The 26,067-nt window shown below is 40.8% G+C and overlaps 1 protein-coding gene across 2 annotated transcripts in view; it reads left to right on the top strand.

Annotated features, from left to right (window-relative positions):
- Positions 1-26,067, top strand: part of LOC143389847 (WW domain binding protein VOPP1-like) — a 95,397-nt gene that overhangs the window by 51,499 nt on the left and 17,831 nt on the right. For both annotated transcript variants that reach the window (XM_076842617.1, XM_076842618.1), the window contains one exon: positions 20,644-20,721. In XM_076842617.1, coding sequence (XP_076698732.1) covers positions 20,644-20,721 — 78 coding nt within the window. The remainder of the gene's footprint in view (positions 1-20,643; positions 20,722-26,067) is intronic.

The following is a 26,067-nucleotide window of genomic DNA, read 5'->3' on the forward strand; positions in this document are numbered from 1 at the left end:
AGAGAGAGAGAGAGAGAGAGAGAGAGAGAGAGAGAGAGAGAGAATGAGAATGTGTGAAAGAGAAATCACAACTTCATCTCCCTCAAGCCACGCCCTAGACAGGTGCAGCTGTAGCTCTGCTCTGCATAGCTCTCCACTCAGGTGGCAGGGACTGTTCCTTCCTGTGCCCTCCTCAGTGTTTGTCAGGCTTGCTCTTATGAAAGTGTGCTGGGCTTTCTCCCTATTACTATTATTAATATCTGCTGGGTTAGCCACAAACTCTACACAGCCACCTGCCTAGGTAACTGGTTACCTCTCCAGGATATCAATTACTGTTTTTGTCTGTGTTTTGAAGTTCCATAGGTTTTGTGTGGACTGTTCCAAATCAATTTTTGCCAAAAGCTCTGATATCTTAATTTAATTCTGTAAAACATCAGATTTTTCAATAATATACACAAATTATATTATAGCAGAAGCACAGTACACTCCAGTATATAGACTAATTAGACAGGAAATGCATACTACAGCCAGCCAGACACAGATTATCCCCAAATTGCGTCTATTCTAAATGTATAGACTTTTTCCCTTGTCATTTTCCCCTAAACAATAGAGTGTAACTACTATTTACATAGAATTTGCATCATATTTGGTATTATAAGTAATCCAGAGATGATTCAGAGAGATATGCATGAGCTCTGTACAAATGTTAGGGTATTTTTTACGAGGGAGTTGAGCATCCTTGGATTTTGGTATCTGCAGGGGTACTGGAACCAATCCCCTTAGGTTTCCGGAGACAACTGTAATAACTAAAAGTGTTGTTTCTTAATTTGTCCAGGTTGTACATTGTTTTTTTTACATTGTACATTGTACATTGTTTTCTGTTATTCTTACCTGTCTAGGGAGACCAATCTGAAAGGAGGAAGACTTATGCATATGTGAAGCACAGGGAAATTGGCAATGTCTTGTCTTGGTTTCATACTGAAAATCAGGAGTCCTTAACACCCCACGTTGCAGGGGTCCTGGCAGAAAGCCTTTGCAACTGTAGAAAGACAAAACCCACTTATAAAATAAAGCAGCAGCATAAGGACTTTGATTCTAATTACAGAGCTATCAGGTTGAAGAAAAATTGTTATGAGATAACAGGGAGATCAAATATTTTGTTTCTTCTCTGTTTAATGAATATCCATTAGTCTACCTTCTTTCCTTGATTCAGCTTCTTGCATCAAGGTGCATTACCTGCTTCTTCAAATGTGTTCTTCCTTGAAAACAGATATTTCTCCAGTTGTTTTGTAGATCAATTTGTGAGAGTCAGCAGCTATTCTTATACTCATTCATTTGTTTCTTTCTTTATTTTTACTACATATTTTGAGAGTATTTTTGCATTAAGAGAGAACACAAAGACAAGTCCTGCTTTCATCATTCAGACCTGCTGTTTTGGTTTCCTTTCCTTTTCTCCAGTGGTGAGAAGGATCCAGATGTACTATCTCAAAAGATGAAAAGTCAAGTCACTTTAATGACTTAAGATACTGACATTAAAATACTGACACTCAACATAGAAATAATAACAAGTAATACTTATTGCACCTAATATAGGCTAGGCATACCCTAGACTTGAATTAATGCCGTTAATCTCATAGCCTTTGGAAAACCCAACCCACAGCCACTCGTCCTCTTGATTCTACTTCTGATCTTCCTGTATTTATAGTGCCCTCATTTGAACCCAGTCCTCTCTAAATGCTCATGTGAACCAAACAGAAAGTTTTGAATGCATCTTCTCTCCTCCAGATCTTATACCTTCTAAATTTTCATGTTCCTTTTATGAATACAAACATTACAGACAAAGTTTAGCTTGATCTTTCTTTCTTTTAAAAATATCTTCTTTCTTTATTTTGAATTCCATCAGAGCTATGACTTACACTTTTTGGAATTTCCTGTGCCTAGAATAGTGCCTGGCACATTCCTAAATGTTGAGGCAATGCCTGTCCCTCCAGTCCCCACTATGCACTCAGTAGGTGACTTTTTATTGAAGTCTTCCATGATTCCGTTTCCCTTCCCCTAAGTCAGAACTTCCTCCTTCCCCATTTGGCTCTGATATAGCACCTTGAATAGTCCTCACTAACACTAGTTGAACACATGGTGTGTTCCCTGAAGGCTCCCAGGAAGTGGCAGTGAAATATAAACATTTTACATACATAACTTTGTCCAATGCCTGACACAAGTCAATGTTTGTCCTCTGATTTGTGCAGCTTTCTATCCCTGTCATTATTTCTTATATTCTGGTATCCTTTCCCTAAGCATAGATTTTAAGTAGGTAAAAAAGATCTGGACTCAAATATTTGTTCAATTTTTTTTATTTGAGGTGAAACTCAGCAAATAAATTAACCCTTTTAAAGTGAACTATGTAGTAGCACAGAGGAATATCCTCTGTGCTACTGTTCACCACCTCTATCCAGTTCTAAATAGCTCCATTACTTCATCCTATTATTTACCAGCTCTTTGACCTCATCAATTTCCTCCTCTATAAAACGTGAAGACAAGTTCTGACCTTCTGGATCATGGTCAAAATTGAAGTCACATGTGAATATCTACATACTCAATGCTAACATACATTTCCACTATGTAGGTTCATGTGATTAATTCTTCCACAGACTAAATTTGCTACTTCTGTGCACATTTAAGGAATGTCAGAGTCCTGATGTAACCTTGAGCCCATCATGATGCCAAGAAGAAGAGCTACTTAACTTCAGGCAGCCAGCACTTGGGATAGTTAACACTCAAAAGCCATTCTCCCTGATCTCTAACAAGTTGGATAATGAAATGTTTTTATCCAAAGGGAGTAAGGAGAAATTGCTTCCATATCAAAGCTGGTCTTGCCCAAGGATAGATTTGCTGCAGGTCATGTGGTAGCCACAGAAGGCTCACAACACATACTAGAAGTGCTTGGGATTGCAGAAGACATGGCTGTCCAATTAAGCCAATTCTGGGGATTCTGTGGAGTTGAACCTGACATGGGTGCAGGTAATGGAAGACTCCTAGCCAGCCTGGGCTCACCGTGTTGCTCAGCCAGGACAGGATCAAGCCTCTCTATGGACTAGCGATCTGTTTTCTTTACACTGCCCCTGACCTCTACTCTCTACACATTTATGTGCAAGGTGCTCTCCAAAAGCAGTGACAGCTGCTCTTCATTCTCTCAAACCCAAGTATTTGTTGAGTGTCTGCCACATGTCATTTGTGTATTGCTGTGCTATACAGGACAGGGAAGGTACTTGGGCCTCAGGGTTATGGTGTAATACTGTGAGACTGGTTATTTCTGAAGCAACTCTAACATTACATTTAAAAACCTACAAGTTATAGCAGATCTCATTTTAAAAATACATTTCCAATGTATTATTCCTTTCATTTCTTCTGGGTAAAGTGCTTTATATAAGATTCTCCAAAATGGATAATTCCTTAAAGATATGTTGATTCAAGTTGGCATCCTTCCATGCTGTTATAGATTAATTTTTTTCCCATGCAGGAAATATATTTCAAATAACACTGCTGTTTTGTGACTGTAACTTACCATGTAGAATTCATTGGGGGAAAGAACATCTAGGTTGCAAACTTGTCTTGGAAACTTTGCTTTTATATTTGAAAATCTAATTTCTTTTTGTCTCACCAGAAATCCCATCTGACATTCCTCCTTCTTGCCTCTCTGCATGTCTCTGAATTTCATTTCACTGTTCTAAGCTCATAGAGGCTATTTTTTTTTAATGATACTTAAGTTTCCATTGGAGATACCTAGACATATATCACTCTCACCTGTTCGGATTTTGTTATGTTAAATTTAACACTCTTTCTGCCCTCTCCTTAGCAAGTTTTATTTCCATTTGATATTTTAAAAGAGTTGAGCTGAGAGACTACATATGTATATGTACCAAAAAAAAACATCTTATTTTTGAAGAAAAAATTTGTCCTTTGGGATCCATAGAGAAACACATATTTCAAGCCTCTCTCCTTTTTTTTTTTCTTTCCCTACTTTTCACTTCATAACCTTTCTTTACTGTTGCAGCTGCCCTTTAGAAAGCTCTTAATTAAAATGGAGTCTTTTTTTTTTGTACTTTGGTTCTGGGCTTACTAGATGTCTCCTCTTAGCAACAGTATGGTTTAAAAATAGCAACTGGTCATGTGGCCTCCCCAAATCCGGTTCCTTTGCTCAAGTCTGTACTTGAGTTTTCCTTCCACCCAGGATTCCCTCACTCAACCCCTTGTGTGCAAGGCTTAGAACACAGTGTGAGCTGCCAAGAGGCAGGAGATGAGAAGATAAGGAAAGGCCCTGCCAAGGAGCACAGCCAAGGGCCCTGCAGGCATGGATCCAAAGGAGTACTCTTTCCTCCCCGTCCAAAAAGTATAGCAGACAAAAGTGGCATTTATCAGAGAAGAGGCTCAATACAGTTTCATATCCGGGAGCTCACTTCCACACCCAGGTAGCTACAGGAAGCACTGTGACCTTCTATCTCATCATGCAATAGGGAGCTCCCACCCCTTGCAGGTTCTGCATCTGGTGCTTCTGCATGTGCAGAGCAGAAGCCACTATAAGGTACTATGCGTTCATATTACCTACCATCTTGGGTTGTTGTGCAGTGTATCATCAAGTTTGTGATATATAGAGGAAGGACTCAGTAACAATGTGTAATATCTGTACTGTGGGTAACACTTGTGATTTCATTATAGCAGTTTTTCACACACTGAAGCTTGGAGAGGCAGGGTTTGTGGCTGAAGAGGAAAGGATGGAACTCTGACTGTTAAGAATCGGGGACTACCGCCCCGAGGACAGACCTGCATCATTGTAGGGCGCTGATAATTCTGAGAGAGCCCTGCCATTTACAGCAGCTGCCAGAGGTTATTTGGAAGTCCCCTTGGTGCCTGAATTGATACCACATGGCAGTAACTGACCCCTTCCCGACAGTGGAGTCACATTTTAGATAAAGAGCAGTGTCTCTTGTCTACAAGAGATATACTTTCTAAAAGCTGAAGTTTGTGGTCTCAGCTCTCCAGAGGCTGTCCTGTCCATAGTCATATCCAGGGAAAGATCTGGTGTCTGGAAGATGGCTTGGAAACAGCAGCAGGTAGAGGTGATCTGGTCCATGTTAGTATGTCAGGCATATGATATGACACAAAGCCCAGGAATAAGAAGAGGTGATGTTTACACAGAGCACCAACTCTGTGCAATGTACCTTCCTACTGATCATAAATATATAATGCTCTTTAGAAATCCTTTGACAAGGGTCTTTCTCTCTTTCTTTCTCCCTGTTCTAGCTGAGGATTGTGTGTCTAAGAAGACCTCAGATCATGTTTCTTCACATGACTCATTGTTGGTGAAATGAAAGTCTGTTGTCTCCTCACTAGTCTGGGAGTTCATCAAGGGCACAGGTTCAGTCTTGCTGAGTTGCCTATCTTCTGCACTAACACAGGACCTGGCCCATAGAAAATATTCAATATATATTTAATAACTCAGGCAAATGGTAGCCTAGAGGAAGGATGGAAAATGGAGACGTGATTCAGGCAGCAGTCTTGGGTGTTGGAGAATGTTTTAGGGGCTGGAAGTCAAGAGACTTTTGTGGTTCAGCTCTGCCATCAGGTTGCTTTGTGGTATTGGGCAAATCTCCAAACCTTTCTGGGCCCCAGTTCCCTATGCTGCATAGTCCTCAAGGATTCATTGTGCTTGTTCCATGACACTCTAGCTGGCTGCTCACAATAATTTATAGCCTAGAGATTAAAAGGCAAATGATAGAAATGGTGCGTGTGTTATACCTGAGACAAAGCAGCAAATGTGAGATGGATTTTAGCTCATTAAGGGTCCAACCTACTTGCCAAATACAAATCTAGCACCTTATATTTTCCTTTCAAAGCAGTGAGTCTTCTGCAGGTCTGCATATTCTGACACAACAGTAGGAAAGGGTGTGAATCCCACAATTGGGTAGTTGGGTGGATCTGTGAGCCTGTGCCCACTCATTGGTCCAGATGTTGAAATTCCTTAAACATCATATTAGATCTGAATTGGAGCTTTCAAACTATCAGGTATATAAATATTAATTTGAACAACGACTTTTCTTCATGCCAAAGAATGCTGATGATCTAGATGTGCAAGTTCCTTGTTCTCTTAATGAAATAGAAGAGACTCTGTCATCACCCAGACAATCAAGGGTAGATTAGAAATGGTTGAGCTTTCTGAACTGGACATCAGTGATTTAAAAGAGTGAATAAACCCTAATGCCTTCTAAGGAGCTGGCAGGTAGAAAAGATTTTACCCCAAAGATGATGCCTAACTTACCATTATTCTTAGAATGCTGGGGATACCTTAAGACCATTACAATCTAATTTTACTAACGAATGACACCAAGATAGACTCATCATTTCCCTGGGCTTGAAGTATGATCAGCAGTCTTACATGACTGGACCACATTTCTGGTTGCCAGAGGGATGGAGCAGAGGTACAGGGCTCAAATGAATTCTTGGTGTTCTGTTGGCTCGCATATCTTAGTTGTTGATTCAGCTATAAGTGCCCTGAAAAAAAGAATGTGGAGAATCATTTTTGAAGTTAGCTTCATCTTCATTGAGACTATAGGGAATCTGCATGCTCTGTTGTTGAAGGGAGAGAACGGAAGGGAACAAATAGATGGACGGCGTTTTAGTAAAGATAACAAAAAGATAGGGTACATGAAGCAAATAAGGAATAGGTCCATCAAGGTCCTGCATTTCTGAGGACCTGTTATTTCCAGATTATCATTAAAAGGGAGAGAGCCAGCAGAGATGGTGTGGAGTCAAAGACCAGGAAGGCAGGGCCTGCCCTTTGGGCACTCCTGGTCCCTGGCTTATTCAGCAGTGGACAGAGGCTCTTCTTTCTAGTATTACTCTTCTCCGCTTATTAATTTCAACCAAACCATTCTCAGACCATATTTCTAAATCCCTTGTTGGAGTGTGAAACTTCTTTTAAAAGACTTATATTACCCTATGTGGTTGTCTCTCTCTGGATTCATTTCTCTGCTGTGAATAAATAATGTCATGAATGGCTAAAGTGATGTTCACAGGTATCAAATTAGGTTCCCCAAACAAGCTTTGCAGAGCCAGTGCCCAGCTGGGTCACTTTACCTAGAATAGGAGGTGCCAGGGTCAGATCCAGTGTCCACAGATACAAGGCCACCTTTGACCAGTAGGAAACATAGGTGTGAGCTCCCCTCAGGGTCCCATAGTCAGACACTGGGGCCTGATGTGTGCCATATACCAGGCTCTCCTTCTAGCATGGAGAACTTTGGGGATGTACAGGGTGGAAAAGGTGAGTGGAGGAGGGGAGGAGTGCTTGCTTCACTCTGCATTCTTCCACATGTCCCTTTCCAAACCTCTGCTGTTCTGTTCTAAGTGATGAAAGGGTTAAGCACTGCCTTTAGTTAGCAGCCTGGAGAGGCAGGCTGGGAAACAGATATTCTAAAGCAGGAATTCATTTCTCACTTTCAAGTTCTTGTTGAGCTTATCAATGAATATTCTTGGTATAAGAGATATTTTCTGCTTCATAACAGAGAGGAATATTTCACTTGTAATCTTCCACTCAAGAGCACTAGCTTGACCCCTAAAATGTGACCATTTATATATATATTTTGATTTTTTAAATTAATGATGCATAATAAAATTCTTCTAATTCTGTATGCAAAGCAACCTCATCTTTTTTGGTAGTGATAGAGATATACCATAATTTATTTTCACATTCCCCTATGATTATTGTCAATTCAGGAAGAAACAGCTTTGGAGGTTGTTGTTTGCTTGTTTGTTTTCTACTGTTAGAGGTTCACAGTTCCTTAACTGTATTCCTGAAATTTAAAGCAGTGCTCATAAGTGAATTTTCAGTATTCACTTGGCAGCTAGAACAGATTCGAACAGACATGAAGCTTTTCAAAATTCTATTTAGAATGATGTTTTCTATATTTCAAGGAAGATCCTGCTGGTGGTATTATATAACACATGGTGTTTCATCTCTTATCGTTTGTGAATCAGTTCTGAGTCCAAGAAGTTGGAAAAGGATTACAGTATGCCCCAGTAATTAATAAAGGCATCTTCCTACATACTGTCTTTATGCACTAGAACTTATTTTTTTGTCATGGGTTAGGTTGGCAGAAGTAGAATTGCTGAATCAAAGATTATGCTTATTTTATCTCTGAATAAATACTGCCAGATTATTCTCTCTGAAGGATGCCATGAGGTAATGACCCATCCTTGTGTGAAAGCACCTGTTTCAAACCATCCTCACCAGCTTTGTGTATTGACATTGTAATCACAGTGTGCTTTATACTCTTTGAGTTCATGTAAATTAATGAAGTGTTTCCATCTGTGGTGATTCTCTTTTCTGCTACAATATCACTTGTGCTTAAGGCAAAGCAGCTATGATGTGCCAGGAACCATGGTAGGCTCCTGACTAGACAGAGGAATGAAACGAACTAGCTCTTCAGCTTGTATCTGATGTGGATGACGGATGCCTTTAACAATTCACGACAAAATCGTGCATGGTGAAAATTATAAATTGGAATCCTGAAAAGGAAAAAAAAACATAATGAATGGGGGAGGACATGGGGCTTGTGTTGAGAAAGATTTCACAGAGCTGATTTAAATATATATATATATTTTTTTTTTTTTTTTCAGTGCTGGGCAAGTTTAGGCATACTGTACCACTAAGCTAAACTCCCAGGCCACAGAGCTGAACTTTGAAGCATGAGGGGCAGTTTCAGAGCATGTAAGAAGCATGGAAGGCATGAAAGTATGGAGACGTATGGTATTTGGGGGGAATCATAGGCTAGAATGATTGTAGGGTACCTGGAAGATGGCTGATGGCAGGAGAAAGGAAGGTGACGCTTAACCAGAAGGGTCTTAAGTGGCCTCCTGAGGAAACAGTACTTCCTTTTGCACTGAGCAAGGCAACACTGTCAGCTTGGTCTTTGAGAAGGGTGTTTGGAAACAGGGTGGTACTTAGATGGAAGGAGAATAAAATATGGAGAGTCTGATCTTTCAGTGGAAGGGAGCTGAGGAAGAGGGCTATGGGTTTAAAAAGCATTTCTCAAGATAACTGATATGAAGATACAGGGAGTCAAGTAATTCAGAGGTCTCTGGTTGGGCAACGAGAGAGAAATCTTGAAAAAAGTAGGTTGAAGTAAGCCTTTAGCAGAAGAGTGAGCGGAGAATATCATTTGTGTTTATGGTGTAGAAGTTCTTGCAGAATATCTAGAAAGTAGAGTCACTGGAGAATTTGCTTTTGTAGCTCAGGAGGGAGTCAAAGCTAGGATGTGGATTTAAGAGTTCTGGGCAGGTAAATAATAGCTAACCAACTGCTATGCTCTGAGTGTATGTCCCTCTAAATTTGCACTTTGGAACCTAGTATTTAGTATAATACATCAAGAGTTGGGGCCTTTGGGAAGTGATTAGTGCCTTCATAAAAGTTGGAGAGAATTACCTTGTCTTCTGCCTTGTGAAGTCACAGCAATAAGACATCATCTATGAAGACCTTACCAGATAGAAATTAGTTAATACCTCATCTTAGGCTTTTCAGACTCCAGAAGTGTCAGCAATAAATTTCTGTTATTTGCACAGCACCCAGCCTGTGCTGTTGGTTAAAACAGCCTGAAAGGACTAAGACATTGACTTAAGCAGAAGTAGAGTTAAGAAAGTAAGCCAGGTGTCAACCTGATTCTAAATTCCCAGATTTGGGGGTACTAGAATCTGTCTCCCTTCCATATCTCATTGCTAAACTCATATTATTCTGTTCATATTTATCATGCCTGTATGATTTCAAATATAAGAACATTATTGTCAAATTGAAATATCGTAAGATCATAGAATGGCTGTTTTGTTGTTGTTGTTTGGTTGGTTTTTGTCATTGTTGTTTTTTACTATATTATCTTACTATTCTGGCCAGGGTTTATTTTTTTAATCTTATATGTAATCAGCCGAAAATTAGAAGGATTTTTTTTTCAGAATAGAATTAGATAGAACTGATTTTTACATGAAACCAACAATTTACTGAAACAACAACAACAACAAAAATCTGTACCCCAGAAACACTAGGGTAGAATTTCAAAAACTGGAGTTAGCAAAGTACAGCTATAGTTTAAAAGCACGTCAGTTCATCTTGTCTCATCTCCTCACCTTGACTTTGGCTGCAGCTGGGCTATTCAATGGGTTAAAATGGCAAGAAAATGAGCACTTTCTAATCCACTTGGTTTGTTAATTATAGGGTTTCTAATAAGCATTTATAGTACTTTCTTCCATGGTAGAAATAAAAATAAAGTTTCCCTAGATAAATCCAATATGCCACCCAAAATACAGGCAGTTTGGGTTTATATTAGTTTGAGAAAAGTGTCTTCTGTAATAAATATGTCTTCAAAGGAAGGACTGGCAGGAAAGCCTTATCTCCCCTCAAAAGTTACTGACAGGCCTCCTCAGAGCCACTGTTGTCCCCTCCTAGAGCTCAGAGGTGTTTGACTTTTCCGTGGGACATGTTGACCAAATGAAAATTAAAGGATCATCAAAATATGCCTGTATGTCTAAATAAACAAGCACACTTCTGCCTGTCAGGGAAACTGCATCAAACTAGGAAGGAAGATTCTAATGTATGCGTTGTCAGAGTTGAGAGAGAAAAAAAAGTGTCAGTTCATCCTTAGTCTGCAAAGCTTTAGACTAATAGATAAAAAGTCTAAAACTTTGTGTCTGCCAATGTCTTTTTAAAATGTACCCATTAGCTGGGTGCAGTGGTGCACACCTGTAATCCCAGCAGCTGGGGAGGCTGAGGCAGGAGGATTATGAGTTCAAAACCAGCCTCAGCAAAAGCAAGGCACTAAGCAACTCAATGAGACCCTGCCTCTAAATAAAATACAAAAATAGGTCTGGGGATGAGGTTCAGTAGTCGAATGCCCCTGAATTTAATCCTTCCATACCAAAAAAATTAAATTAAATTAAATTAAATTAAAAAGTACACATTAAATATGCACAAATGCTATGGTATCATGGCATTTGCATATATTCAAGCTCTTGGTATACTAATTATATCTCAATAAAGCTTAAAAAAATGATCATAAAAGAAAAACAACATTCCCCACTCCAAACCCCACATATACCTGCTGGGTGCCATGAGAAGAATAATGGGCAAAAAGCCTCCAAATTTAGGTAATTGATTTTCAGCCCTGATTGTGTACTAGAATTGAGGAATGATTACAAATCAACAGGCACCAGTTTTATTTATTTATTTATTTATGTTTACTGTGGAATTAGGATTGAACAAAGGCCTCACATATGCTGGGCAATTGCTGTATCACTAAGCAACATCCTCAGCCCTTTTTATGTTTTATTTTTAGACAGAATTTTACTGAGTTTCCCAAGTTGGCCTTGAACTTATGGTCATCCTCCCTCAGCCTCCCAAGTAACTGGGATGACAGGCATATGCCACTCAGCCAGCCTAGGCAGAGGTATTTTTGTAAAGCTACCTGGTGATTCTAATGTGTCTTCTGGTAATAAATGTGTCTTCAATGCTGAGAACACAACTTGCCAGAGTGCTCATCACAGAGCAAGAACATCTGAAGCTGCTGAGGTCCCACCTGACCTCCTTCTCCCTACCTGAGTTATGCCCACATAGAAAGGGTTCTGCAGGAGTGGGATTCACTGCTGCCTGGTTCAAATGGAGAGGACCTTCCCAGGGTAGTTTGGAGTCCTAAAAGAAACACTGGAGATGTACTCTATAAGTGAAGCCCTAATAAGACTGGAAATAATTACATTTTTGTCTAATGAAAAAGCTTGTTAGAGGAAGTCAGAATTGATAGTGAGTGGGAGATTTTTAAGTAATAGACTCAGTATTAGGGAAGATTTGGGTGTGACTCTTTGATGTACACCTGAAAGGAAAGTGCTTAAGCTAGTTAGTGGGAAAATGTCACAATGCTGACAAATAACCTTTCTGTCGGATGGAAAAGTCAGGAATACCCAGGACACCAGTATGCTCAGGAAGCAAGCAGCCCACCATGCTGACATTTCAGAAGTATATGTGTGAAAGATGGAATTCAAGCTCTTTGCTGTGGGAAGTCACAGGAGTGGTGGGGACCACTAGGAAAGGGATGCTTTGTGATCATTTGGAACTAATTGGGGTTTGCCCCTCTAGTCTTAAATCAAGTTGGTCTTTTTTTTTTTTTTTTTTTCCTACCCCAGTGGGACCAGGAGACTGGGACATCTCTGACAGGGCATGGAGTTATTTGATATTGTCTTACTCAAATCTCAGCTGATAGATAGAAAATTCTAGTTTAAACAACTAGGCTAGTTAGGTGGACTGGTAACAGCAAATGACAATAAGTAAAATCCCAACATGGCAGGAAGGTCTCTAATGGAATTCACCATCGGCTCCATCACTGACATTTTATCATTGATTTTGATACTGCGGGTTATCGATGATGAGTTCCACTTCCCCACATGTTGAGGCTTGAACATTAGAGAAGCACGCCGAGGCAAGCATATAGAGCAGGCTTTATTTAAAAGGGATAACATAGACTTCTCCCAGGAGGGAGAAGCGGGCCATAGCTGGTATCCTGATATCCCAAGAAATGAGGTGTTCTGCCCTTTTTATATGTCCTAGGCTTCCTTTGTTCTCCTGCTTTTCCCCCCTTATCTTTTTCCTTCCTGCATATGTGACTAGGCCCTGTACTAGACCCAGGAATGCTTGCTGTGTTGGCCCAAAAGTGGGAAACTGGTGGGCTGAAGGGGGAAGGGCAGGATGGAGTAGCAAAGAACACTTAAGAACCTTATAGCTCCCTGTAGGGAGGGGCAATTCCTGGGACTGGTTACCTTGGCAGCAGGTTGGAGCTGGGGCAGGTTCTTGATAAGGATGGAGGAAGGGCTCAGAGGAATTAACATATCAATCTCTCAGGGGACAATCTCCAACTTCCCAGACTTAGTCAAAATTGGCCTCCTTGATCCGACCTGATTCTATTTACCTATTTATGCTGACTGCCTTTCTAATTCTGGCTTCAATTTGAATGAAAATATGGAAGGCATGCTATGGCAGTCATCAGGAAAAGAGGTGGTGTCCATTCTTCCTTCCCTGTCCCTCCTTCCCTCTCTCTTTTCCTTCCTTCCTTCCTAAATTGAGATATAATTCACATATCAGAGAGTTTATTTCCCCATTCATTTTATCAAGGAAACTGGTTTGCTCCATTTGCAGAGAAGACATCTAGCTGTGGGCTAGGCCATGTTTGTGAAGGCATCTTCCTCTTCTTGCCTCACCCTCCCTTGCCATCTACACTCCTGGTGTCTTCCTCTCTGATACTCCGTACAGCTAAGTGGACTCACTCTGTTTTGTGACATCTTTCTTTCTTTGATTTTCTTACTACAGGTAACCTGCTTTGACTTTAGGAAGCTCTCCTGTTTTATACCCCAGCTTTAGATCAGGGAAAGATTCTACTTCATTTTCAGGCCTAAGTCTCATCTCCATCTGACTAGACTATGGAGTCTTCAGACATTGTGCTAAGGCATCTGAGGCACAGAATCACTGCTGAAGGAGGAACAGAATTGACTGGGTGGCATTTGGAATTCCTGGCTCCCAACAAAACCTTAACTCTTATCCTTAAATGACAGAAATTGTAAGAAACAGTGAATGTTTGAGTGATAGAGTAGGATCCAAAAACTGTTGACAGGTGAAAATAATTGGTTAGATTTAATACATTAAAAAAATATGGACAAGTGTAAGATACTAAACCTTACTGGATCAGTACAGGATGGGAGATAAAACTTATGGAGAAAATCTTGGATGTTTTAGCTGATATAAGGCTCATTACAATTCACCTATGTCATGGTTGCTTAAAAAAAAAAAAAAAAAGGTTAATACTGTCTGAGGCTGCAGTAAGTGTGGAAATGGGAGCAAACTGGTATTCTTCCTAATGATGGGAAACCAACATTGTACCCAAACTTGACAGTTTCTTGGGGGAGAAAAGACCGAGGAACTCATGAGAGTCCCTTCAGGCACTAAGAGGAATGGCTTTGTCTGTTGAGAATCAGACCAACTATGGGCCAGTCTTGGATTCTGAACAAGAGGAATGCCCATTGACACAAGGCCTTGGGGATTCTCTGTCTGGCAGTGGACAGTCTCTGTGCAGGTAAGTTGAATGTTCCTTCACTGAATGTAGTTGGAATGGATTCCTTGTTCCAGGGATGGTGCAGAGTTCTTTAGGGTCTCATTATTTTTCCCAGGCTGAAGAGATTTTCCTAGTGTGTTAGATGAGCTAAGGATCAACCTTTCTCCAAACTGTGGCTTTGCGTTTGGAATTTTCTACTGAAACGTCACAGAGCTCTGTGTTTCATTTTTCCAGAACACTCAGTTTCTTACAGGTACTTAATTGATAAGCCTATGGTAAACCTCATTGTATTTCCTGATCCTAACTCAGGAAGCATGGAAACATCTGATGTAGGCCTAGTTCTGTGGGAAATTCAGATGTTAATAAGAATAATGTAGATGATAGGCCAGATATCGAACTAAAAAAATCTTGATATTAGACAGGAAAAAGAAAGTATTGTCCTGGCAGGAACATAGCATTCTACTTAGACTTAATCCTGCAGACAGGGGAAAGGATTAGAGTCTTGCTGTTGTTTGTTTGTTTAAACTGCGTCTCAGTATTTTGCCCAGGCTGTCCTGGAACTGGGCTTAAATGAATCTCCTGCCTCATCCTCCTAAGAAACTGAGGCTACAGATACATGCCACCATCCTGGCTCAGGATTAGATAGTAAATGGAATGATGTTGAAAGGAATTCACTTGAAATTCTGAGTTTTTCCTTTTAGCCATACCCTCTTATTTAACACCAATAATATTAATGATTATAATCATAATTATTATTATAGTTATTTACAACTCCCACACACTCTATTGCTAGATATGTACCTTGAATACTTACATTATAGTTGTTCCATCAGATGCAGAGAAAATTTTTTACTGATCAGTTTAAATATGACTAATTACTATTTAACATTGTCTTGTTCTGGACTACTATAAGAATACCAAAGGATAAATGGCTTAAACAACACTCATTTATTTCTCACCATTCTGGAGTTTGAAAGCCCACAATCCAGATGCTGGCAGATTGGGGTCCTAGGTTGGAGATACTGTAATTTCATAAGGTAGATAGCAGAGAGATAAGGAAGCCCTTCTCTGCCTCTTGTTATAAAGCACTCCACCCTCATGAACTAATCATCTCCCAAGACTCTTCCTCTTTATACCATTCCATTGGGGATTAGTGTTTCAACAAGTGAATCTGGCAGAAGGTGAGGGTACAGAAACATTCAGTCCACAATGATATCACATGAAAATGTTTACATGTCAACATTTGACTGTTATTAAAATAGAAATATTTTGTGACTTTATTAACATTGAAATTCCCTGACCTAATCTGTTTTTCTTTTCTTTTCTATGTTTGTTTTTCTTTTCTACTCTTGAGATACACATGACCTAGAGGCTAAGAATAAATGTGTCTTGTAGCTAGACACTCTTCACTCCTGGGCAGTACTAAGAATGACGTACTTATTTCTCAGGCTCCAGAATTTCCCAAAGGACCATCCAGTTATGTTTGCATCTAATCACTGCTGTGACATATTTCTCTCTTGTAGCCCATATGCTTCCAGACATGTGCTTCCTTGTACATTGTACATCTTAAGGATTGCCTATCATTTAGGAGAAAGGGGCTAGACACTTCTGATTTTATCTTTGTAATATACTGAGTTACAAATTAACACCTACTCACAGTGGACCTGACCCATTCTCTGACCTTATCCGAAATCTACATTTGGATCCTGGCATACAGTCAGGAGTACTTGGTTAACAGAAAGCAGTTCCAGAGACCATTTCCACCAAAGTACATACTCTTTCCACTCTTTTTAAGGATCATGTGCATTTCAGAGTCCCAGACCTATAATTAGATGTGCTGAAGGGCGGATTTGGTTATGAGTGATGTTTGTTCTTTTCTATTGTGAGCCTGAGAATTTTTACATCTGGCACATAGTAGAACAAGAAGGAAAATCCCAGTCTGTTGTCTCCATCCTCATTTGTTCTGCATCCAACTTAGCTTTGCAGAAGTCCATTGAAATTACAAGTGCCTTTTGGAGGCTTACAGCACTAGGAGCACTGGACTTGAAGTGTTGAATGATGGGCTTATTTAGTGTGCTAGACTGCCTGTAAATGTTTACTACTTTTAATTAAACTCAATGTTACAGTTAACATTTTGTTTATAATTTCAGCTAGTTACAATGTCAGTAGGTGTGTGCTTTGGGCCCCAATTTACCAGCAGCTTTATTGGAAGAAAGCAGCCAAGGGAAAAGGGGTAAGAATGTCACCCCATGAGTAATTGTGTGCTCCCTCGAGTGCCTGGCACTTGCCAACATCCACACTGGGAGCTGGGCCAGAACTACAGATGAGCCTCAAGGATGCTTATAGTAAACGGGTCTTCAGCTGAACAAGGGAGCATAAAGCATGCTCTGTGTTTTGAGAGAAGAGAGCAGATAATCAGTTGACAATATGTATTTGCTGCTGGTGTTTCAAAATTGGATCCTGAAAAGTGAGCTCAAGCACTTAGGTATTGAATCTTGCCAACAAGGAGGAGTTTCAGTTAGGAACTCACAATCCATTATACTTGTAGTGTAGAGTACTTTCAGGCTGAAGGGTGAATATATGTGTGTGTGCATGTACATATGCATCCTAGAATCTAAGACGAGGGGCTTTAAATGTGTCTAAAAGCTTTGACAGATTTTGGCCTGTTTCTTCTCATATGGGAAATAGGATGCTGCAGAGCTTAGGTCTCAAAGCAGCAAATGCTTCTATATAAGTGTAACCGTGAAAGTGAAGTATTTTAGAAATTCAGCTCTGGAAAGACGATTCAGTTACTAAATTTAGTACTGTATACCTGCTGTCCTTTTTTATACCAGGTTATGGTTATCAATATTGGATGTATTCCAAGCCCTGACATTTTAAAGTTTCCTGAAATGCTAGCCAAGTCCATTCTTGATATCAGCGGGCAGTGACCTGGATTGAGGGGTACAACATCCCCAGTGTCTTGTTTTCTAAACTTATTTAAAACACGGCACTAATAATATTTACCTTACATATGAATCCCAGACATTTGTGATGCACTTAACCTGGTGTCTGTTATATAAGAAGACTCATAACTTGGAATCGTTGTTTTTATTTATTCAGTTGCTGTCTAATAAATTACTAAAAGATTTCCAGATTGGAATAACATTCATAATTATTATCTCACAGATTCTGAAAGTCACAAACGTGGACACAGCATAGATGGATTCTCTGCTCAGGATCTCATAAGGCAGAAATCAAGGGTTGGCTCAGTTGTGTTCTCATCTGGCCCTTGGAGTCCTCCTTCAAGTTACTTCACTTCCTTCAGTTTGTTGGCAGGGTTCAGTTCCTTATGGTTTCAGGACAGCTGGGATTATTCACAGCTACTAGAAATCACATTCAGTTCTAGCCACATGGCTCTCCTATAACATGGCAGCTACTCCTCAAACCAACAGGATAATTCTCCCATCTATACTGTATCAGTTATATATATATTTACCATGCTTATTTACCATTTCATAATCATGGAAGTGGCCCAATGTGTGCATGGGATGGGAGATTTAAGGGGAGGGGATTATGCAGGGCATATACAATCAGGAGGGAGAATCTTGGGGCCATCTTTGAATTCTGCCTATAAAACTATCATATCATCAAGAACACTCACCCTGCAAACCCATGATAGGGAACAGTGAAATGTGTAAATACCACTGACTCTAACAGCAAGAAATCCTATATCTCCCTTGAATGCTCCCCCTCTTCCTCCACACATATATGCGTACGTGTGCACGCACACACACACACACAAACACACACACAGAGACAGACACATACACTTCTTACCAAAGAGCAAGAAGATTTTGAGAAAAAAGAACACTAAGCAATTACAGGTTGCTGTTTATATGGTGCTGGGCCCTTTGCCTAGTCCTGGTTCAGTACCCCCCACTCCACTGGGCATTTCATTCTCTCACGTTCTGTGTTTAAACACCCTTCTCCATAGTGCATCTGCGGGGCCTATGGACCAACGACTGGAGGGTCCCCCTGCTCCCAAACACAGCCCCTTCTGCTAGCACAGGTCATCTTGAGACTAAATTTTAATGTGGTTTCTGCTCAGATGTCACCTTCTCAGAGTCATCCCTGAACACCCTATTTAAAATCATGTTACCCATCACCCTGATTCTCTCAACCTGCTTTATTTTTCACTGCAGTAGAATTTATTACCATCTAAAACAGGTCCTGTTTTTCTTGTTTATTGTTTGTCTCCCTCCTTTAGAAAGAAAGTTCCTCCACAGGCGTTCCCATTTAGGTTTGATTTCTCCACGCCAGGACTCAGCAGTCCTGGGGTGGCTGTTCATCTGATGTGCACTCTTTAGGGGTCTCTGCTACATGTTAGTTGATGCAAGTCACTGCCTTACAGGAGCATCTCATTGAAATCATGACAATTTGGGTACTAGGTAGAGAAGTGCCTGGGAAAACTAGTTGTAAAAAACATCCATATTATTTGTGGGGTTTTTTTTTTGTGTGTGTGTGGGTGGGTATGTATGTGTGTATGGAGGGTGTGGTAGTTGTTGGGGGTGCCTCTCAGCTTAGTTAATCCTTGAAGAATATAGGATTTAGCTTCAGTCCATGCTGTGTGTTTACAAAGAGGCAGAACAAAGCTAAAAATTCCTACATATCCTGCTTTGATTTTTGGCATATGTGTGTTGAAATGTCACACAGCTTCTAGAAATTAACCCTATTAATATGTACAATTAATACATGTTAAGAAAAAAATACGTAAAACCTGCTAATAAATATAAGAAATTTGAACTGTATTTAAGAAAAATCAGAATAAACATAACCTTAGAGAAGTAGCTTTAGAGATCTGGTCTGCTGACTTCCAGGCCACTATCCTTTTTAACTAATATTTTCTACATTTTTTTAACTTAAAACAAGCCTGTCTGTATTGCAAATTCAGTGCCAAAAATCTTCATGGAATTGTATGTTTCTTCCAGCTACTTTTTTAAAGAAAAAAATTTTTTTCACAATTAGGTTATCATTTTACATTACTGAGGAGTAATCTACCACCATTCCCACCTGGACACAGATTGCTCTAATAAAAGCTTCTCTTTGGCAGAAGTTTCTCACAAAGGGTTTGAACTTTCCTAACATTTTCCCTTTCCAAAAAAAAAAAAAAACTAACAAAGGAAATGGGGAAGGGTAGAAATAAAAGGAACTGAATGACTCATCAGAGGCCTGCAGTGGGTCCCATTCTCAACTAGGGCCTTTCCCAGGTGGCTTTTCTGAGTCAGGACAGCTCCTGAGCGCATGCTCTCCCAGAGATTCCAAAGCCTCAGGTATGGTTAGGTATGTGGGGGAAGGAGGCAGCATGAATAATCCTAACCCTCATCAGCACTTTATGTATGGATCATGTCCTAAAAACTTAAATTATCACTCTGGTGTTATGGGCCAGGCTATATGGGTAATGACCAAACAGATTCCATTTTGCCCTGAGACTCCTTTTCATATAAGAAATGCTTCTCCCAGGAAAAGCCCCACCTCTGTACCCATCAACAGTTGTTTAGCATAGCATGTTTGACAACACAAAATGGCAATTCTTATACAATGTAAAAGTGTTCTCTCTTTGGTTCCTGTTTTTCTTGGACAATACATTCTGTCAGAGTTTGATTGTCCAGATGTTAGTAACCATTCTTTAACTTGTACACAACTAGGGATGTTTTAGCCCACTCTCTTTTCTCTTATGATTTTGGGTCTCATGACATTTTTTTGTGGTTTTGAATCATAGCAACAGCCACGTATGCTTTAATATGGTTTTGGACTATAAAAGGGGTACTCAAACCCTGGAAGGGGGTCAAAGGGTGTAGACCTACAACCTACCTCTTGGCCTGCCAGCTGGGGGATCCAAATCGCCTGGTGAATAAAGTTTCTGTCTCTTGCTTTAAGATTCACTTGGTGATTTATTGCAATCTCAACTTAACAAAGGGCCCAACCATTCCACTCATTTTGCAAATGAAGAAACTGAGCCTCATGAGGTTAACTTGCTAGAAGTCCCACCACTAGGAAGTGGCAAGATCAGGACTAAGCCTTCTAACTTTTTGGCTCCATTATCTCTGCTTTAGGCATTAGTGAACTTAGTGGGGGTAGTTCCACCTTTTCCCCATGATCAGGATTGTAAACTGATCAGAGATCAGTGCATATTGCTAATAGTCTGTGGTGGAGCTTCCTTCTGGGTGAAAATGTGGCAGGTTTTGAGTCATGATGCCTTCCCAGAGGATCCCATTGTGAGTTGGCACATGAAATACATAATAAACACAGAACTTTGCATGACGTGGGCTGCATCCATCTCATACCTTTCCTTTGGGCCACCAGACCGACAATAGGCAGCTCTGCTAGTTGTATGAAATGCAGTGGTGGCAGCAATGTCCTTTCACCCATCTGTTTTTTCCTTGTATAATGCTTATATTGAAACCTGGCCAGGACCATGTGACTGATTTGGCTCTTCCTTCTGACCCAGAATGGTGACCAACCAGCCTGTGCATTCTCTCTTTCTCTCTTGCAGATGCCGCTCCTATGAGGACTGCTGTGGCTCCAGGTGCTGTGTGCGGGCCCTCTCCATACAGAGGCTGTGGTATTTTTGGTAAGTCGTGATTCTCTCTTGTTCCCAAGTGCTGGTCTCTACCATTGCCCCCAATCCTCAAGAGCTCTGCCTACTGTCAGTATTGTTACTACCTCGGTTCTGTCACCTTCACCTTGGATTACGGCATTTGGGATGGCCTAGGCCAACGAAACCAGTACATAGGTTGGCTTCCTGAGAGTTGGTTATGCTCACAGAGTTTGCAGAAAGCTCATTCCACTTCCACAGGCTCCTGGCTGGGGAGGAAGAGTTATGCTTTTGGAGAGGGGGCTGGACAATAGCCTCTCCCTCCATCACCTGAGGAATGAATGGAGCTCTTTTGGGGAAATGGAGCTAAGGCTGATTATCTTAAGGAATTAGAATCAGCAGATTGAGACTTGTGATAAAGTTTCTGCTGTCTGGAAGGAAATTCTCTCCATTCACCCTATGTCAGCTGAATCTTAGCTTTCAAGATAGGCAGCCTGCATCCTTATCCCTCCTCCACCTCGTTGGAGGGGAAGTTTGAAGAGCCATGTGAAGTCTATCAAATTGGACTTAGGAGGATGGGATGCTGAGCTTCTACTCCAGAGAGAAGCCTCAATTTGGCTAACAATCCCCAGAGGATGCCCCTTTGGGGATTTCTGAGAATCCATTTGACACTACTGATAATAGGTATGTTAGTCAGCTCTTCATAGCTGTGACCAAAATACCTGACAAGAATTTATTTAGAGCTTATGGTTTCAGAGCTTCAGTCCATGGTTGGCTGACTTCATTGCTCTGGGTCTGAGATGAGGAAGAACATAATGGTGGAAGGGTGTGGGGGAGGAAAGCTGCTCAGCTCATGGCAGCCAGGAAGCCAGGTGGGTGGGGGCAGGAGCCAGGGACAAAATAGAATCCCCAAGGGCACATCCCCCATGACCTGCTTCCTCCAGCCATGCCCCACCTGCCTACAGTTACCACCCAGTAATCTATTGAAATTACAAATCCATCAAATGGATCAATCCACTGATTCATTTATAACTTTCTTAATCTAATCTTTTCACCTCTCAACATTCCTGCATTACCTAAATTAGCTTTTCAGCAGCCACCTCCTATCCAAACCACAGTAGTTTTTGCTTACGAAGTCAGATATGGCAGAGCACCATGGGGAGGAATTTCTTTAAAACCAAAAGAGCATTTCTTAGACCCACCCATTTCTCTGTTCTCATGTGATGGTGATATCCTCAGGTGAACTCCACTAAGGGTTAAGACTTCATGCTCTTCCTGACTTAAGCTCCTTTATGACTTTAAGATTCTGACCTTATTGGCACTTCAAAGATTTTAAAACCTTACTGAGAACATTATAGCAGCCACTTGAATTTTTGTGAGGTTTTCTTTAACAATTCTTCCCAATGTGTGGTCCGATAAGCCAACAGGGAGTGGGGGCTGCACTTGTCACATGAGCCTTTTCTTTAACAGCAATAGCTCCTTGATTGGACTTTAGACGTTTGGGAACTGAATCTCACCTGTACCCTTAGCACCTGGCCAGGCCTCCCTGAGGATCACCATAGGCAGCCTTGACTGGATGGCTGCACCCTACTGAATGGGAGAGTGTTGACGCCCTGCTTCCCCCACCTCACAGTTGCTAGTGTCCAAAACTATAGGGGAGGTTGGATTGCTTTAGCCCAAGACTTTACAAATGTAAACAACTTTATGTAAATTTCTAAGTGGAGAGGACTAGAACCAAAGTGGGAGAGGACAGGTGGGAAGTGGCATTTCAGAGAGTGACCTCGCTTGAGGACATGCTCTTACCCAGGATTATCTTCGTGGGACCTCATGGCAGATGGAGGCAGAACTGTCAACAGCATGAGATCCTGATCCCTGAAAGGATTTGGAAGTATTCGAGTTGTCTGAAGCACAAGATGAAAGATGATGAGTTTGTGGGAATGCCCTGGAAACAGACAAAACAAATGTCAAAGATTGTTATGTGATTAAAAAAGAAAAAAACAAAAATGAGCGTACACAAGAACTGCTAAGGCTTGGCAGCTTCTGTTGGTCTTCCTGGGAAATTTTACCTAAACTGGCAACCAGGTGCTCTAGAGCTGTTGGCTGGGGTCACCTGTCAGAAGCAGGATCCCTTGATATGATGGCACATGGTTACTTACCAGGATCCCATACACACAGAAGCTATGTGAGTCCTGTTGAATGAGGTCAGGCACTTGCAAGGTCAGATCAGAGTGCCAGCTGCCAGAAGGTTTCATCAAGTTGCTAGAACTGAGGTTCTGACATAAGGTTCAATTTGAGGTAGAGCCAGAGAACACCTTGCTATGTGAGTTTGAGGTGCCCCAGTTAAAATGCAAAGGATACTAAAGTATCCTTTCTGCCTCATGCCTTCCTTCTCTCAGTAAATATCAGATGCCTAATGCACACCACGTGTTCTGCTGTGGGTCCTGTGGAGAGGCCCTTATGGCAATCAGGCTTCTGAAAAAGACAGATGACTAAGTAGATAAGTACAGGTGGATAATTTTAAGCCAGTGTTCTGCAAATAGCTCACAGATCCTTTGATGAAGGTTGAGAAAAGCTAGAAAACTTTTGAGTAGGTAGATCTTCAGAGAGGGTGTCCCCATCAAAGAGACAGCACAGTGCAGGGACAGGAGCATAAGAAGAGTACACACAGGAAGAGAGTGATGGGAGGCTTCCAGCAGGGGATAGACATTTGGTGAAGAGGATAAAGCTGACCAACTCTAAAATCTTGAATGATCTTTAGCCAAGTAGATGTGAAAGAAATTGTCAGGGTTAGGATTGGGTGGGCTGGTGATACCCTTAATTACAACTGGAAAGCACACAGGGTCCGAGACTGGCAGGTCCAGCTCTATGGGTGAGCCTGCTGCTGGGGCTTCCCGTGCTGGGTTCTGGAGTGGGTTTCAGGCAACAGAGTTTGCGTAATAGCTGCACCCTGGCCACCATGGCTCTCAGAGTTGAGAAGGGCTATACTAAGGCCTAGGGGGAACACTGTGAAGAGTTGCAAAAACAAACTAAAATTAAGAAACTAAATTGCTTCTAATGATAGAAAAGGAACAAGACTTCCTCTCTTAATCCTTGGAAAGTTTCCAAACCCTACCAAGCAACAAAAGATTATATAGTGAATCAACTTGTAGCTCTTAATTCTTTAAGAACTACTTTTCTTTATGTATCATACCTTTATCTCTTCACTGGCCTGTTGTGGCCATATCATTCTTCTGCCCTTTTATCAGTTCCTTTCTTCTAAAATAAGTTCTCAGACTAATGAATTTCTACAAGGAATGAGTCAGGTGGCGATTGATACCTCAACTAGGAGTTGGTCTCCTGCCATGTGACTGTGTGCTATATGTTTGCCTCATACTTGTTATCTGTCACTCTACAGTATGAGGTACAAGGTCATTTTTCTTCAAGGAAAATTGTTTTTTTAAAAAAAGATCCATTTGGGAATGGAATCAACATTTTGGCTTTATTCATGGAAGAGACCAATATCTCAGATGACATCTGTATTTTGCAATTCCTGGGAATTGTTCTCTTAGCAGTCATAGTAAACCCTTGCATACACTCACTCAGCCTCTCTATGGTTTATATAGTACCACTTAAATGTTTTCAGTTGCATTCAGTGTTGAAGATCTGACTCCACCCAAGGGAAATGAGTTTTCTTTCTTTCTTTTTTGTTTTGGATTGGGGATTGAACCCAAGGGTACTTGACCCACTAATCCACATCCCCAGCCTTTTCTTTCTTTCTTTCTTTCTTTCTTTCTTTCTTTCTTTCTCTCTCTCTCTCTCTCTCTCTCTCTCTCTCTCTCTCTCTCTCTCTCTTTCCTTTTCTTTTCTTTTCTTTTCTTTTTTTTCTTTCTTTCTACAGGCTCTCACTAAGTTGCTAAGAGAGTCTGTCTTTGAACTTGTAATCCTCCTGCCTCAGATCAGCCTCAGGAGCCACTATGATTACAGGTGTGCTTCATTGCACCAGCAGGAAATTAGTTTTAAGAGACAAATTTGTTTTTCTCTGCAATCCCAGCATTCTTATTGCTGACAGCTGCCTTACTCATCAACACCTTGCAATTTGGATCTTTGACTACCAGGTCTGTACCCACTGTCCACACCTCCAGCCACAGAGCCTTTCTTTCTGGGTCTCTCCCCTGAACTTTTCCTGCCATGGCACCCTTACCTGCACTGTTCTTTCCACCCAGAATGCTCCTTCCCTCCTCTCCAGCTTGTCTCTTCTTATTTCGTAGGCTCCAGTTCAAATGTCACTGAAGGGCAGGATACTTTCTTGATCTTCCTCAGTACAACAGCTACCTTTGTGTAAACCTTGTGGTGCACTGAATTGGACATTGAAAAACGTTGAAAATTGTGAATTCTGTGTAATGTATATTTTATCACACACACACAAGAACCTGCAAAACCCATTCTTTTATCCCTCGTTTTTCTTTCTTTGTACGTATCAGAGTTATAAATAAGTAATTGTGTATATTTTTTGTTTACTGTCTCCATTCCCTGTTAGAAATTAAGTTGTGTAAGGGAACCCCACCTGCTTTTCCTCACTGTCATTCTCAGCATGGTGCCAGGGGCATTCAGGAACTTAACAATTGCTTGTTGAATGAATAATGAATTAGAAGGCAACACAAAGGCAACACATGCAGTTCCTCCCTCAATCATTTTCTGTCCCCTACCTCTGATTGTTTTCTCTGCTCGATGTTCCAAAGTTATCCAGTAGGTTCTTGTTATTTGACCTTGTACTTAGCATCATTATTAAGTGAAAGGTCTTACCATCAGCTCCTCCCTCCCCCCCCTATATATAATGGTGCCATTGACCATGACCAGCTCACCCTGTGCAAAGGTCTCATTAATAGGCTTTCCTCCGACAATGTGGTATGTTGTGTGAGATTCTGGTAGATTCTATGGGTCCCATCACAATTTAAGTTATGAAATGGGCAAGAGTTTCTCAATTTTGTCTGTTAAACAAAAGGTCTATGGGAAGAAGTCATTCATTCAGTCATCCTGTAATCAGTTGCTGAATGCTGATAATGTGAGTCAATGAGAATTTTTACATGAAATGCACAAAGGTGCTATGCTTAAGGCACTTGGAACCACAGTCAATTAGGTATTAGGGTCAAATGTTTATCCGTATTTAGAACCTGAAGTTTTCTAAATTGTCAGCTTTTCTGTTAATTATATTTTCTCCATTCTTGTAGTGTATCTATAATTAAGGTATGCTCTAGGAAGCATAGTTTTGTTTCATTACAGATGTTCATATAGCAATGGAGACAGCTGCTGGAAAGATTAAACATGTTCACTCTCATGGCTGTGACAGTGAAGAATGGAAAATGGGGAAAACAGGCAAAGTCTGTATCTGGTGTGGTTTTGAAA

Source organism: Callospermophilus lateralis, unplaced genomic scaffold (genome assembly GCF_048772815.1).
Source record: "Callospermophilus lateralis isolate mCalLat2 unplaced genomic scaffold, mCalLat2.hap1 Scaffold_66, whole genome shotgun sequence".
NCBI lineage: Eukaryota > Metazoa > Chordata > Mammalia > Rodentia > Sciuridae > Callospermophilus > Callospermophilus lateralis.